A 15064-nucleotide genomic window follows, 5' to 3' on the forward strand; every position below is an offset into this window, starting at 1 on the left:
GAGGAGAGATAGAAATCTACAGGAGTAATTAGCTACATACAAGTCGTATGATGTAATGTGTTATTGTATATAATGTGATAGAGGAAAATATGTACTGGATAGAAATCAGGGGGCAAATATTTCATTCCTATGTCTACCAAGTCCTACTTGGTAGGCTGGATTGATTGGAGTTTTAACAAGAAGCAGGTGGTTCAAACAGGAGAGTCATTCAAAGACTTCTTTGGTAGATACTAAGGAGGACAGTGGCAATGTACCTTGACACTAGCCACAGTGAAAGGAGATATTAGCCTTAAGACTTAAGGGACCCATTTGGTGGGGTGAGTGCTACTAAGTTTCAGGGAGAAATGACATCATAGAATGGAATTCACTTGATAAGTAATTATGGGAAGGTTGTACCAGGGCCTGAATCTGGGGGAGAGTAAAGAAGAAATCCCCCAATTTCATTCTGGTCTAAACCCTCAAGAAGTCAATGTAACAGGGCATGTGCACACTAGACACAGAGTCCTGCCTGTGTCTGAGGGGTCTGAGGAAATAGAATGGGAGTAATCCTGAGCAGGTGACTAGTTCTCTATGATTCTGTTGTTTCCAAGGTAGTATATGGCTTCCACACTGATAGCTGACCTCTTTCCTACTTTCAACACTTTATGTTGGAAAAACTTCAAACTTAACAAAGAATAAACATGAACACATACTTCTTCATTAGCCACATTCACAATTTGTTGACAGGGTCATTATTGCTGTATTTTTCTCTTTTATTCCAACACACATGAGCTAACTTAACACACACACACACACACACACACACACACTACCAAAATTTGTGCTTGGCCAACCACAGGCTACTTGCTGACATCCTAAGACTTAACAGTAGAATATTGTTACTGCAATGTACAGCTCCTTATGTTTCCACACGTCTCTCAGAGGTGTCCATAATCAAGGAGCATACATCCAATTCCTCAGCATCTATTCATCTTCCTCTTTAGTCTAGAATTATTTTCCAGGGTTTCCTTTTATCGTCATCTAAGATACTAATTTCTAAAAGAAAGCATAATTCCAGGCCAGCAGTTTTGTGAGACACAGGTTTGTGGGCAATCTTGCCATGGGGATATTGTGCTCTTCTTAATCCACTGTATCTGGAGGCATGTAATTTCAGAATGTTCCATCTTGCGTGGAGTGCACTACCTATGGAACTCAGTTACCTCTTGCTATTTTACCATCCAGTCATCTAGTGAGTGATAAATGTGAATATCTTTTCATCAAGACTCTTTCACATATGCTCTTTTACAGCCATTGAATTTTCTTACAGTGACAGAAATAGTTTCATAAAAGCAAATTTAGAAAACCCAGTAAGATTTCTTTGAAAGTTCCGATTATAACCTTCACTGTTTTCTAGTGCTGAACTATTTGTACTCATTCATCACATATTTCCAGAGTGTTCGTTTCAAGCCTTGATCTATGGAATATTCACTAGTGTCTTAATGGCTTTGGATTATACCCCATCCCTCAGGATTTTTGTTGGAAACTATGTTTGGATCTTTCCACAGGTGCTCTAGGTTGAATACCCTCAAATGGAAGCCATGACTTGCTCTTCCCAGCTTCTTTATTCCAATAATTGTACCTCTGTCCTTGAGTTAAAGAAGATCCTTGCTTACTGAATTGCCAGCCATCATCAGAACCCTCTTCTCCATGTGATGGCATTACCCCTGAAAAGGTTTTGAGTTGAAGCCATTGCCTAGGCAACAGTAGGCTTTCAAGGCAACGGCTGGCAAATCTTCATGACAGGATTCATGGCAAATCTAGCTGTCTTTGAATTCTTTGTCTTTTTTTTTAATGGAAGATAGGATACGTCAGCAAACTCTCAAGCCCTTGCTTTATCTCTTTACTAAGTTGGAAAAGTAACGATCCTCATTTTGTATGGTTATTATGAGATTTGAGTGAGATAAAATGGCAAATATTTAGACAATTTTTGATCATTGTCCTTGAGACATCTACTGTTAATTGTTCACTCACTAGGACCTAGAACCACCTAGAAAGCACACATACAGCACACCTGTGAGAGATTAGTTAGTCTCAGGGAAGTCCTGTGAGGAATTGTGTTGATTGGATTAATAGTTTTGAACAGCTGCTACTTCAAGGTCCTGCTGTCTTGACTACCATACTGTATGATGGACTATGAGCCTTCAACTGTGAGCCCAAAGAAACATCTCTCCCCATAAGTTACTTTTGTCAGAGTATTTTATTACAGCCACTGGAAAAGAAACTAAAACCCATCATTTCTCCCAAGCCATAAATATTGTGCCCCCCCAAACTTTTCCTCTTATTCAATGATAATAGATTAGCCCCCTAAGAACCTTGTCACCAAAGCTGTCATTTCCTTTGTTAGAAGAGGGGTTAAAAAGTCCACAGGCCAAGTCCAGTTTCCACTTATTTTTATGAATAAAGCTTTATTAGAAATAAGCTACGCACATTGTTTAAGTGTGGTCTATGGACACTTCCACTTTCAACTTGAAGAACCAAGTAGTGACAACGTAGACCACATGGTCTGCAAATCAGAATACGTTTACTACATGTTCTTTACATGAAAGTGTTGTGAATTCTTGTTGCTTGGGGTTTTGCAGTAGACTTCTTCCTGATTATATATCATACATTCTTGAACCCACCCTCCCTCTCTTTCTGGGCAGGAAGACAGATCTATGAAGTTTGAGTTTGGTTGTGCTAATGGCTTTTTGTGCTTCACTGGCTCTTGCAGAGGCATCAGCTCCCACAAGGGTCTCTGGCAAACACTGCTCTTTTTGTTTGCATACTTGCCCCTTACTTTTGTCCTCAATAATGTGCCCTCCTCATTATTATGATGGGTTTCCCTCCTCCAGGAAGACTTTCTTGACATCCAGACCTGAACCAGTGGTTCTTGTTCCTCTATAGCTTGTGTACTACTTCAACTCTATCGTCTACCTCATTCCCACTCTGCCAGGATTATGATGTAAGTATAGCTGTTTGCCATTGTCGCTGTCATAGCTTACCAACAGGACAGGAACACACACGCACACGCACACGCACACGCATTCACTCACTCACTTAGTGCCATTAGGTTGTTATTGCTTCTTGTCATATGAATTGAGGGTTGGAGGCTTCTCTAAAGTGCTAGAGGAATATAGAAAAGAGACACATCACAAGTGGCTTCTTAGGGCGTTGACATCTCAGCTAAATGCTAGGGCATGTGGAGAGGAAACAAGGAAATAACAGGAGCAAGTACAGCATAGGAAGCTTGTGTCATTATTCTAAGACCTGAAGGAAGCATTTTGGGAAATGGTATGCAGAATAAAAGGCATGAGTGAGAACACACTAGTGGGCAGGCTGTAAAGGAAGCATGCAGTCCCGACTCTACAGAGCCTCTTTTGATGAGGTGCAGAGTTGGCAGGAAACCACAGAAACATGGGAGCACCTACCTGCCGCTGCCTTCCAAGAGCTCTGATTAAAGGCATGCTCTGCCATGCCAGGCAATCAGCTATGATTTTTAATCTTGCCATCATTCCATCCTAGGTGCCCAGAATTCATAGCATGTTATAGATTCTCAATGAACATCCCTTTCATTCTTGAACTATATGAGAGCTCCCCAGGTTTAAGGGAAGTCTTCAATGTTTAGTATTCTAAAAATGCATTATAAATATATGTGTATTAATTATTTTAACTATCTAATATGCATTAATATAGAGAATACTTAGATATTCTAAATACTGAACATTTGCCCTTTCTACAGTTTAGTTTAAGAATTCTGGTAATATTTATCCTTAGTTTTGAATTTCTGTTTTGGTGGTGCTGGGAATTGGACCTAAGGCCTACTGTATACTAGGCAAGTATTCTACCACTGAACTATATCTCCATCTCTGAGCTGTGTCTCCATCACTGAGCTGTGTCTCCATTGCTGAGGTGTATGAGCTGTGTTCCTATCACTAACCTGTGTCTCCTAGTTTTGAGTTTCTACCCTCTAAAAGTCTTACTATTAAAAAAAAATTCCATCCTCTTGTGAAGGTTTTAAATGTCTTTTCATTTGGGTTGACTTTTCCTGGGCCATCCACAGCTTTATTTTGCCATTGTTATGGCTTTAAGAACAACTGATTTCTTTCCCAATTGACAAAACCAGAGGCCCCCTTTCTCTGGGGTGTGTGTGTGTGTGTATGTGTGTGAGGTGTGTGTGTGCCTTTGTATGTGTGTGCATGTGTATCTTTCATTTCTTGTGATTTTGGCATTTTTCCCTCAATAAAATACTTAGTGGAGTTAGGCAAAATAAACTCTCTTGCATTCTGAGGGGCTTATAGAAGGACAGAGCATCATATCTAGAACACAATTTTTTATGGAGACGCCAAGAAAGAGAACTGGGTGGTTAAAGATGACCAGATGACTGGATTAAGTTGGGATTCAGATTTAGGGATACCTTGCTCTACAGGAAATTATACTCTCCAGGACTTCACTTATCCAGGTCCTCAGAGGTGACATGAAGCTTCAGTTTCAAGTTGAGTACATTTTCCATCCATGGATTTGCTTGTTTTGTTCAGTTTTACTTTGAATATTTGAGGTTGTCTTTACGACGTAACAGCTAAACCCACGGCTTCCTTTCTCGTAAAACCAAAACAAAAAGGCTCTCTGTTCAGGTGTCATGTGTGTGCTACACATGTGTAGCACGTACTTTGGATCAAAGCTGTCTATATAAAGTCCTTGAGTCTGTGTGGGTTCAAACGCATTTCAAAGCTTCAGGATTCTGTATGGTTTTACTCTGCTTCCTGAGGTCCTGAGCACGTTTCCCAGAAAGTCATGGCTTGTCTTGGAGTTCAGAGGTCCAAAGCTGTCCTGCAGCTGTCTTCTAGGATTTGGCCTTTTGTAGCCCTGCTTGGTCTTCTCTTCATCCCAATCTTCTGTGAAGGTGAGTGGAGACTTTTGGAACATGGAGGTAGAGGAGGTGTTTTTCCTACATGGGTTTCATTTCTTTCAGACAGTGATTTATAGAAATGCCAGAAGTGAAAGGCAAACCCTCTACCTTTTGGTTTAACAGCTTCTTAAAGACAAGTTCCAAGAAGAGTGGAGGAGGTCTAACAGTATCGAAGGAGCTAAGATTGCCCACAGAAGCTTGTTGGGATCCCAGCTGGGGCTTAAGGAACCATGGGAGCTGATTTGAGGGAGAACAAGTTCAGGTTATTCTTTATCACTGTTAGAAAATAATGTAAAATTAAGAGATTTAAGAGGGGAAAGGCATTTGAAATCCTGAGTGCATTTGATCTTGATATCACAGTAACTTTAAGATTTTTCTCCTAACCCCCTCAAAAAAAACTTATCTAAATTCAAATAAATAAGAATTCTTTCTTCATCCACTTTACATTTTTGAGACACTCTTAGTTCTTTAAATTATCACACCTAAGGCTCAGAGAGCATTGCAGAAGAGGGGCAGAAAGACTGAGAGCCAGAGGTACATAGAGTTTACTGTGAGATTGTCTGTCTTGGGAATGTCAGATGATACACTCATAAAGTCTCACTAACATGACTGCCTAAACATGAGCTGAATAAGCACATGAATAACAATAGACATACCCAAGTGGATGGGAAAAGACCAAGAGGCCTCAACACTATAGAAATAACTATAGGAAGCCAAGGAATATGGAAAGCAGGAAGCTTCCGCAGGGCAAAGCACACCAGCTGGGTATCCAATACCAAATTGTCAGTCTTGAAAACATAATGCAAACAACATATAGACTGAGAAGATTGCATTATGAATGAATATACCTATACATCCGTGCGTATCACAACATATAATGAAAAAAGAGGCCATGAATTTGTAAGAAAAGCAAGGAGAGGGATACATGGGAGGGTTTGGAGGGAAGAAAGGAGAAATAGTGTAACTATATTATAATCTTAAAGAATAGAAGAAGTAATAAAAATAAGTGAAGGGAAAATTAATTATTTTAAAGATGAAATAGTTTGAAATTGAAAGAAGAAAGAAAGAGAAGGTGGTAGAAAGGCAAGAGGGAAAGGAAGAGAGAAGAGAGGAAGGAAGGAAGGAAGGAAGGAAGGAAGGAAGGAAGGAAGGAAGAAGGAGGAAAGGAAGAGAAGAAGCAAGGAAGGGAGGAAGGAAGAGAGGAAGGGAGGGAGGAAGGGGGAGGGAAGAAAACAAATATCAATTTTTTGGCCTAATAGTCTTTTTATTATTTTTTCTTCATAAAATCTTTAACTGTTTCATTAGCTATATGTGGATTTTAAGTATGAATCCCTATTTTTCAGACAAAATAAAGGCTCTTGAAAGGCTGATACCAGGCTTGTTATGTGCCTTGAAATGCACGTATCTACTAGATCCTCACCATCTCTCTTTTGACCTTTTAAATTAAGAAATCACATAGTTTATGTGAAACTGAAGCACAAATGATATTTGATGATTTAATTTTACCAAAGAAGCAATAGTCATGTACAGTTTCTTGGATGAATAGGTCACAAAAACTTTAATGTGGGGAGAACTTTTTTAAACACTCTAGTGGGGTTTCCGTGAGCAAAGGATGCTTGCAAAGTGTCTCTGATAGTAGAGATGAAGGCTGGGCAAACACCTGCTATTTCACCCGCCAAGCTGATGGAATAACCATGGCAACTGCAGCCCGCCATATTGTTCTCTTTTCTGAGGACAGATGTTAATCAGTACAGGTGCTTTAGGAGAGAACAGAGTATCTATATAGCCTGGTTTATGGGTTGGAGAGGTGGTCTTGGAAAATAAGCCTGGGGTAGTATTCATGATTGTAATATGGAGAACACTGAACACTAATTATTGTCTTGCTTTTGCAATTGATGTTAGTAAACTGCCAGTGACATTGTTCAGTTTAAGTTTTGGGGTAATTTGCAACATTGACCAGGAAGCAGCCAGGTTAGTTAGGAAAAGGCAATATGGCAGAAAGCCACTTTTATTTTGTGTGCTGAGGGTAGAAACCAAGGCCTTGTGTACTCTAGGCCAGTGCTCTACCACTGAGCTACATCTCCAGCCCTCCTGTCTGTTGTTATTTGTTTTTTTTTAAGCAATGTCTTGTTGTTTAGCTGACCTTGAACATGATATGTAGCCTTCATCTCCTGGCTGCTGGGATTGTAGATCTGTACCACCTAGACCAGGCTGCAAACCTGCTAATTTCTAATGATGAAAGCATGTTTGTATGGAGAAGTGGACTCCTTTCTCTTGTAGTATACAGGGAGGAAAGAGAAGACCACCACCACAACAACAATAACAACAACAACACCCCCAAAGGATGAGGAAAGTGTTAAGTGAAGGAAAGATGGGAGGCAGAAGAGGTGGCTGGGAAGCAGGGGAAGCCCACAGAAGTTAAAGCAGGGTTGCCTCAACCCAGAGAGGAAATGACCCTGGTGCCCTCAGCTCTGTGGCTTCCTCATCTGATTTATATACCACTCTGCCACTGTGATGCCAGGAAAAGTGTGACCAGTGTGTTGACCTGAGGTTCAACTGATCCTGGTTGACAGAGGAACACTTATAAATAAGTAGGCAGGAAAATTTGAGGCTTTCTTTGAGAGATAAGGCAAGGTTCTGCACCCCAAGCTCCAGAAATATCTCTACTGCCACCCACTATGCTTCCTGCATGATATAGTCCTATTATCAGAAAAGAATGCACCGCACTGACTTGTAGGCTACCCCTCTTTCTTACTACAGGAGAGAGTAAATGAAAGGAAGAATTATTTGCCAAAATGACACCTTTTATGAGAACCAGGTCTTACTATTTACTACACCATTATTCTTCTGGCCATAGCCAACTGTCTTCAGTAAACTATCAACAAGGAGATCTTGGAGAGTGACTGACAACAGCTGAAAAATGGGAGGTGGAGTGCCAGGAAGGATGGATGGAAAGACAAAGGGTGAAGGGGGTGATGAGTTTGTTGAGGGTTGAACTTGCAGAAAGTCATCCAAGATGAATCGCCCCTGTCCTCAAGTGTGGCCTAGTAGTCCTAACCATAGATGACCATGAGTCCACTGAGTTCCCTTTGGCTTTTCCATGCCAGCCATACAGGTGAACCAGCCTTCAGTGGTGTTAGCCAGCAGCCACGGTGTCGCCAGCTTTCCATGTGAATATTCATCTTCACACAACACTGATGAGGTCCGGGTGACTGTGCTGCGGCAGACAAATGACCAAGTGACTGAAGTCTGTGCCACAACATTCACAGCGAAGAATACAGTAGGCTTCCTGGATGACCCCTTCTGCAGTGGTACCTTTAATGAAAGCAGAGTGAACCTCACCATCCAAGGACTAAGAGCTGCTGACACCGGACTGTACTTCTGCAAGGTGGAACTCATGTACCCACCACCATACTTTGTGGGCATGGGCAATGGGACCCAGATTTATGTCATTGGTGAGCAAAGCCATTCCACTAAGAACGAGTTTATTGCATTACTGTTGTCTTTACACCAGAATAGTTTTGTTCCTTGGTTTGAAGTCCTTCATAGTTAAGTCTGTGATGCATAGCCAGGAATTCCCTAGTAGATAGCAGTCTTGCTTATGCTGAGTAGTTACATAAACATCACTCTGATTGCAATGAAATGGCGTTTGGGGATGTGTTTTATAGTGCTGATAGACTAGAACACTTGTTTTTGAAGTTTAGCCTTGTCCCTGTGATGGCACTCTGGGAAAGTCATGCAGTAAACAAGCAGCCAGACTTGCCTGTGGGTTACCAGTACAAGTTAGGGTTGGCTAGCTAGCCTGGAATCTCTAACTTCCTTTTTTCACCCGTGAGGAACTAGGGACCCAAAATTGGAAACTGTTTCAGGAGGTTGGTGCTTTGTCTTCTGTTGCAGATCCAGAACCATGCCCAGATTCTGACTTCCTCCTTTGGATCCTTGCTGCAGTTAGTTCCGGGTTGTTTTTTTACAGTTTCCTGGTCACCGCTGTTTCTTTGAGCAAGATGGTGAGTGTGATGTTGACATTTCCCCACAGTTAATGAAGACACCTTTAGTTGTACCTCACTGACCAATTGGTGTCGAGTTGAAGCAATAAACAAGGAGCAGGAAGGATAGGGTAAAGAACACACTAGAACCCCATGCACTTGCCTTAGAGGTTTCAGGATGACTAATACTGTACGCAAGCATGTTTGACAGTGAATGTTTGTGTGCTTCTGAGCAGGGTTTCAGTTTGAGTAACTATTTGAACAACATGGAGCAGCTGTTTTGGTTGTCACCACCATGGCAATGGCTTTAGTCCTAGCGACCCTGGGACACAGGATTCTGCTGGACAAACCTTGCTAGTTAGAACCACCTGGATGGATTTTTATCCTTCACCAAACACAACCTCCTGGTTCCTCCTGTGCCTCCTTTGTCCAAGCTGTAGCTACCTGTAGAATAGTCATTCCCATTATCTACTTACTTAAGCGCCTTGCCTTGACCTCCTCCCTAGCTCATTGAATGAAAACTCGGGTTTTTATTTAGCATATTGGTAGTGAAAAGAGAGAAGTGTGAATCAAGTCTCCAGTCAGGGTTCCAAACAGTCCTCAGTCATGTCTGTGTACGGCTGGCTTTCCTTATCATAAGCAACGTCCTTTGTCCCCATCCCTTCTCTTCCTCTTATTCTTACTCCCCCATCTTTCCTTATCTCCCTACCTTTGTCACTTTCTGTATCTCTTTCTACATTTATATTTTTACACACACACACACACACACACACACACACACACACACACACACACACACACTTTCACAGAATCTCTGTTCCGTTGCTGCCTTCCTTTTTTTTATCTGCCATTTAAGCTACCACCCAGGCTGGCTGACTAGACATCCATTGTTGAAGATGTTGAGGTGATAGAAACTGGAACTAATACAGACAATGACAAAGCAATAAAAAAGGACATAAGAGGAATGGAGATGAGGAACACAGCTTCAAAGCAGGGTATCAAAGCCACCTTTAAATGTTTTCGGTACTTTGATTACCCCAGACAAGATCTAGTCAATTATCTTGGGTATTTTGGGTGTCCTTGGTGAAGTTGTCTCAAAGCCCTTTCCTCCCTTTTGCAGAATTATTTACCTAAGGTGAATTTGACTAGCTCAATTAAGAAAATCTCCCAGGGTTTATAATTCTGTATGTCATTGTGGATGTTTTATTTTTGCTGGGGTTGGGGGAGAACCCAATAGTTACTGAGTCCTATTGTGGTTAAAATTGGCTTCTGTATTCTTTGATAATAATTCATTTTTTAAAAATGTTTTGGCAGCTAAAGAAAAGAAGTCCTCTTACAACAGGGGTCTATGTGAAAATGCCCCCAACAGAGCCAGAATGTGAAAAGCAATTTCAGCCTTATTTTATTCCAATCAACTGAAAGGCCTTTTGAAGAAGAAGGAGCATACTTCGGTCTCTAAAAGCAGAGGCAATTTCAACTTTTCTTTTGCTCTCCAGCTATTTGTATCTGTTTGTGTATTTTAAGGAGAGTGTGCCTCTCTTTAATATAAAGTTGGATGCAAAATTCCAATTAAGCATACTACAATTTAAAGCTAAAGACCATGAACATAGAGCTGGAATATTTCTGTTATGTCAGAATCATTTTAGTAAAAGCATCATTTGGAAGCAGCATAAGGATATAGCATTATGATGTGGGGTCAAGGGAAAGTTAGGGAATGGCACAGCCCAAAGAAAGGAAGGGGGTGAAGGAGGAGATTATATTGTACACATCTTGTATTTATCTGTGAGATGTTTATGACTTAAATAATTTTTAAATTTTTCATGCTGTTATTTTCTTTAACAAATGTATAATTACATGAAGGTTTAAACATCTATTCACACAGCTATGTGACATAGCCCATGGTTACAAGGATTGTATTGTTCCAAGATGTAGTTTTAAGTGATATTGTCCATGGGTGTTTCATGTGCTGTTGTGTATTTGCTAGTGGTTTGAATATAAACACTATGTATCAGTTTGTTCCCACAGTGAGTTCTGGGGAAATTTTGTTGGGGAGCTCGGGACACTAATCCATCAGGTGGGACTTGAGGTCCTGCATTAACTGGCTTGGAAACTGGATGAGGCTATCATGCAGTGCTCAGTTGCACTAGACCGAAGTTGACATAAGAACTGGGTTTTTACACTCATTTTATTGTTTTTGCTTCTGTTTTTGTTTTCTTCAATGATTTGCAAGGAAACCAAAAGCTGGTGATGTCTGTATGAACCTGACAGAACACTGTTCTCAAGGAAATGCCTCACTCCTGAGACCAGTAGGTCTGGTCTTCTAGGAAGCTCCAGTACAGCCCCCTACAGTACCATGGCTCCTCCCAAACACATAGTTAATGCCACAGAAAGCAGCAGAAGGTTGGATGGGATGCATGAGAGTTCCTGAAAACTAACGCTGTTAGTGTTTTTTAACTCAATATTTTCCATGAAAATGCAACAACATGTATAATATTTTTAATTAAATAAAAGTTTCTAGTGATTGTTTTATGGAGCTGCCAAATTTATCAGTTTTGTATTTAGTGTTGTGCTTGAGTTTGGTTTTGAAAAATGTTTTAATTACATGTGTCTGTGTGTGGATATGCACAGATGTGTGCAGGTGCCCCTGAGGTGTAGGATGTCTCCAGAGCTGGAGTTACGAGTGGTTGTCAGCTGCCTGATGTCAGTGCTGGGAATCCAGCTTGGGTCCTTGGCAAGGGCAGTGTGCTTGCTCTCCTAACTGCTGGGCCAGCTCTCAAGCTCCTGAGTTTGGTTTTGATGGAGTCATTCAGCACTTAGCAGAGTCTTTTATGCTAAAAATCCTGGAAACAAACTGGGTAAGTGAAAAGAGGAAAAGAATGTCTTATGAGTCAGCCATGCACCAGCCCATTAGCTGAAGCCCGGTCCTGAAAAGAATCTTTCTCCTATTTGGGTAAAATGTAGGCACAACCATCCTTTAAACTTTACATGCAATTCTCTTTATCCAGCTTCCTCACTTCCTCTTTCTTACCCATAGTTTGCAGCTTCATCAACTGATTACTGTTGTCATAACAGCTCCCAGTGCTGTTAGACGTTCCTCCTGTGACTATTTTTGATTAGTCTTCATTGTAAATGGTGAGTTCTCCTGTGTCTTACATATGGATTAAAAGGCAGACATAAAGGAAACATACCTACTGTTCTGGGTTATTAACAACACTCAAGATTTGGGCCCACTCAAGTCTTTCTGATTCTTGATTCACCAAAGTGTACCACTAACTTGGTTAGTTTCATTTAAAGTTTCTCATTCTTGACCTCCACATCCTGTTATTGTCATGTGTAGCATTCTTTGTGTAGTCAGAGACCACCTGTAACTGAACACATTGGATCGCTTGCAACAGACACTGGCTTGGGGCCTTAACTGTGCTCTGACTCAGGGTCTCTGGATGGCGAGGCTGGAAATTTCCCAGAAGCTCCCAGTGCTTCCTTTCTCATGGTCACTTAGGTGGCTTTCTTTACCCACCCCCTTTGTCTCTCTCGTTGTATCTCAGTCTGTCTGTCTGTTTCGCACTTGTGTCTGTCTGTCTGTCTGTCTGTCTGTCTCTCTCCCTGTGTCTCTGTCTCTCCTGTCTCTCCTGTCTCTCCCTATATCTCTCTTCCTGTGTCTCTGTCTCTCTGCCTGTATCTCTCTTTCCCATTTGCTCACTCTTGCACACGCACAGCCCCCCAAAAGTCCGAACAAATGAGACAGCACCACTCTAAGCATTCCAGAAAGGCTTGCTAAGTAAAAGCAAACAGGTGTTTCAATACAGGGTTGTGGTTATTACCTAGAACACACTACTATAACACGGGAGGCTCTGCTTCCTGCTCTCTTGGTCTTTGGTTGGTATCCTTGATGAAATACACAGATGTCTTTCTGCTCCAAATATCTCTAGACAAATTTCAACAGTTAATACTATGTCTCAATGACCAAAGGACCATGGACAAATGAAAGTTTTTTTTAACATCTATTTATTTCATTTACCTGTAGCAATCAGAGAGGGACATTGTCCCCAAATGAGAGGACTGGCCCTAAAAGCCTAAATATTCCATATGTCTAAATGAGACCTAGTCTATTGAATATAGGAAGCCCTGACTTTCAGACACAGATGTAGATGGGGGAGTGGGACAGAACTCCCAGGGCTGCAGAATTGGCTTCATCTCCTTCCCACCTAAGCACATGCCTCTGCTCATTTTTTCCAGTTACGATAACCTCATTTCTGCTATTTCTATTTTCCTATTTTATCTCCAAATATATATTTAAAACCCCTGTGTGTGTATATTTGTGTGTAGTCACATGTACACATGATGCATAAGTCCAGTGTGTATGTAGTGTGTACCACAATGTCTATGGAGGTCACACAACAAGCTCAGGTATTGTCTTTTGTTTTTTCTCTTGCTTGAGACAGGGTCTTTGTTGTGTGACACTGTGTAGCAAGCCTCACTAGCCCATAAGACTCCCGTCTCATAGCAACAGTGGGACTCCAGGATGGGTTACCACATTTAGCCTCACATGGCTTCCAGTGGTCCAAACTCCTCGTACTTGCACAGCAAGGCTCTCTCCTTTGAGTTATTTTTCTAGTCCTCTTCAAATATCTCAGTCCCCGTCCTTGAGCCTATTGAGAACAACCTCCATCATCAGATTACTGACACTTTAAGGCCACACAAATTCCCCCCTTTCTTTTTCACAGCAATCTTTGGTTACACCTCTAATAGTTTCAAGTGTGCCTGAATTTTATGCCTAGCTTGGTTTGGAAGCCTCTAGGGATCCTCACAGCTTTAGGTGTACTGGAGATGCTCCAGCCAGAGGCCTAAAGGGCTGGGGAGCTAGGGTCTCTGGGACTAGAGGTGGGACAGCTGTCCTCTATTAAAAAGCTGTCTGTGTTTTATTAAGTAGTTCAGTCCAATCTCCATTCTTCTGACAAGAAAAAATCTCTGTGTAGGTTAATTCATCTTGTCTTAAACCTTTAAGATTCTGGAGTATGAGTTCCGTGCCCACTACACTCTATGTTGGTGTCATGCTCTCATTTTATGGGAAGACTACTTCCAATTTTCCTATCTCCTTCTCCAATTGTAGGCTATAACTAAAGCCAACTAAATTCTTTGTACTCAAACAGAGACTTCTTCCATATCCCTAATAGGCACAGACCTAGTTTAAGCTTAACTGGAATTGCATTTGCAAAATATTGATGTCATTATGCCGTTAACTTACAAGGAATCATGTTGGGAGGTCACAAATAAAGGAGGCAATGACTCCTGGAGAGTAGTTGCCATGGCTGCGCTTCTCTTTGCACCTAGTGAGGGTCATGGCTCCCTAGAACCCGTGCTTTATTGCCTATAGGCTTTTTTTCTTTTACAGTTCAGATCAACTTCCTCTACCCTATCCAGAGATGTGCCAGTGTACTGATGGAAGAGAAGGAAGTTTCCTTTTTCTTTTATGCTTACTTGGTTATAGACTATGATACATAGTAATAGGTAGGTTTGCCGTAGTCTGCCTTGAAACTCCATAAACAAACAAACAAACAAACATGAACTGGCCCTATAGTGGAAAAAATCACTCCAGTACACTCACTCGTATTTCATTCTGAGGACTCTGTCGTAAGGACAGTTTATACTTTTAGTGTCAGTGAGAATAAAAGGGATGCTGGAGTCCCCTCATTTGGAGTTTTTGGTCAAGTACAAGTGGAATCTACGGCCACGGTCACAGTTCGAGCCTGACTCCCATTCCCACTCCAGGGCACACATGGATACTTTCTCACTGGTGAGCAACCAGTTCTGAAGCAGAAGCAACAGTTGGTTTTCAAGCATTTTCTTAGACGTCAACTTGTTCTGGTGTACCCTGCACAACTTCTGGCTACAACCCCTTCTTGGAAATCTGTGATCTCTGGGAGTTCATGCTGTCACAGACGCTCTTGTGTTAACTGTACACATTAGTCATCTGGGGCACTTGGAAGTGCAGATGGTGTGCTTCAGATCCTGAGCTTCTCATTCACCAGAGAACAGGCCCAGGGCATTCAAGTGCTCTCCCAGGTCTCTGAGTCAGACCTGAAACTGTCCCACTTGGCATCCTCCTCTCATAGATGGCTAGAACTAGAGGGGGCGGTGTAAATTGCCTTCACAC

General features: G+C 41.5%; 1 protein-coding gene across 2 annotated transcripts; it reads left to right on the plus strand.

Moving 5' to 3' along the window:
* The first annotated feature begins 4663 nt into the window (after positions 1-4663).
* Positions 4664-11439, plus strand: Ctla4 (cytotoxic T-lymphocyte associated protein 4). Of its 2 annotated transcripts, XM_028765735.1 has the most exons (4): positions 4664-4918; positions 8032-8379; positions 8822-8931; positions 10225-11439. In XM_028765735.1, the coding sequence occupies exons 1-4, from the start codon at positions 4810-4812 to the stop codon at positions 10327-10329; spliced, it is 672 nt and encodes a 223-aa protein (XP_028621568.1). In that variant the 5' UTR covers positions 4664-4809; the 3' UTR covers positions 10330-11439. The 2 variants fall into 2 exon arrangements, with proteins under 2 accessions (XP_028621568.1, XP_028621569.1); XM_028765736.1 differs by lacking the exon at positions 8822-8931.
* The last annotated feature ends 3625 nt before the right edge of the window (positions 11440-15064 follow it).

Source organism: Grammomys surdaster, unplaced genomic scaffold, assembly GCF_004785775.1.
Source record: "Grammomys surdaster isolate TR1022 unplaced genomic scaffold, NIH_TR_1.0 165, whole genome shotgun sequence".
Classification (NCBI taxonomy): domain Eukaryota; kingdom Metazoa; phylum Chordata; class Mammalia; order Rodentia; family Muridae; genus Grammomys; species Grammomys surdaster.

Bases quoted from the DNA above. Each gene is read 5' to 3' on its own strand.
- Ctla4 (XM_028765735.1), top strand. From the start codon at position 4,810: ATGGCTTGTCTTGGAGTTCAGAGGTCCAAAGCTGTCCTGCAGCTGTCT. The intron at 8,380-8,821 runs GTGAGCAAAGCC...CTTCTGTTGCAG, and splicing joins GACCCAGATTTATGTCATTG to ATCCAGAACCATGCCCAGAT. The intron at 8,932-10,224 runs GTGAGTGTGATG...ATGTTTTGGCAG, and splicing joins CTGTTTCTTTGAGCAAGATG to CTAAAGAAAAGAAGTCCTCT.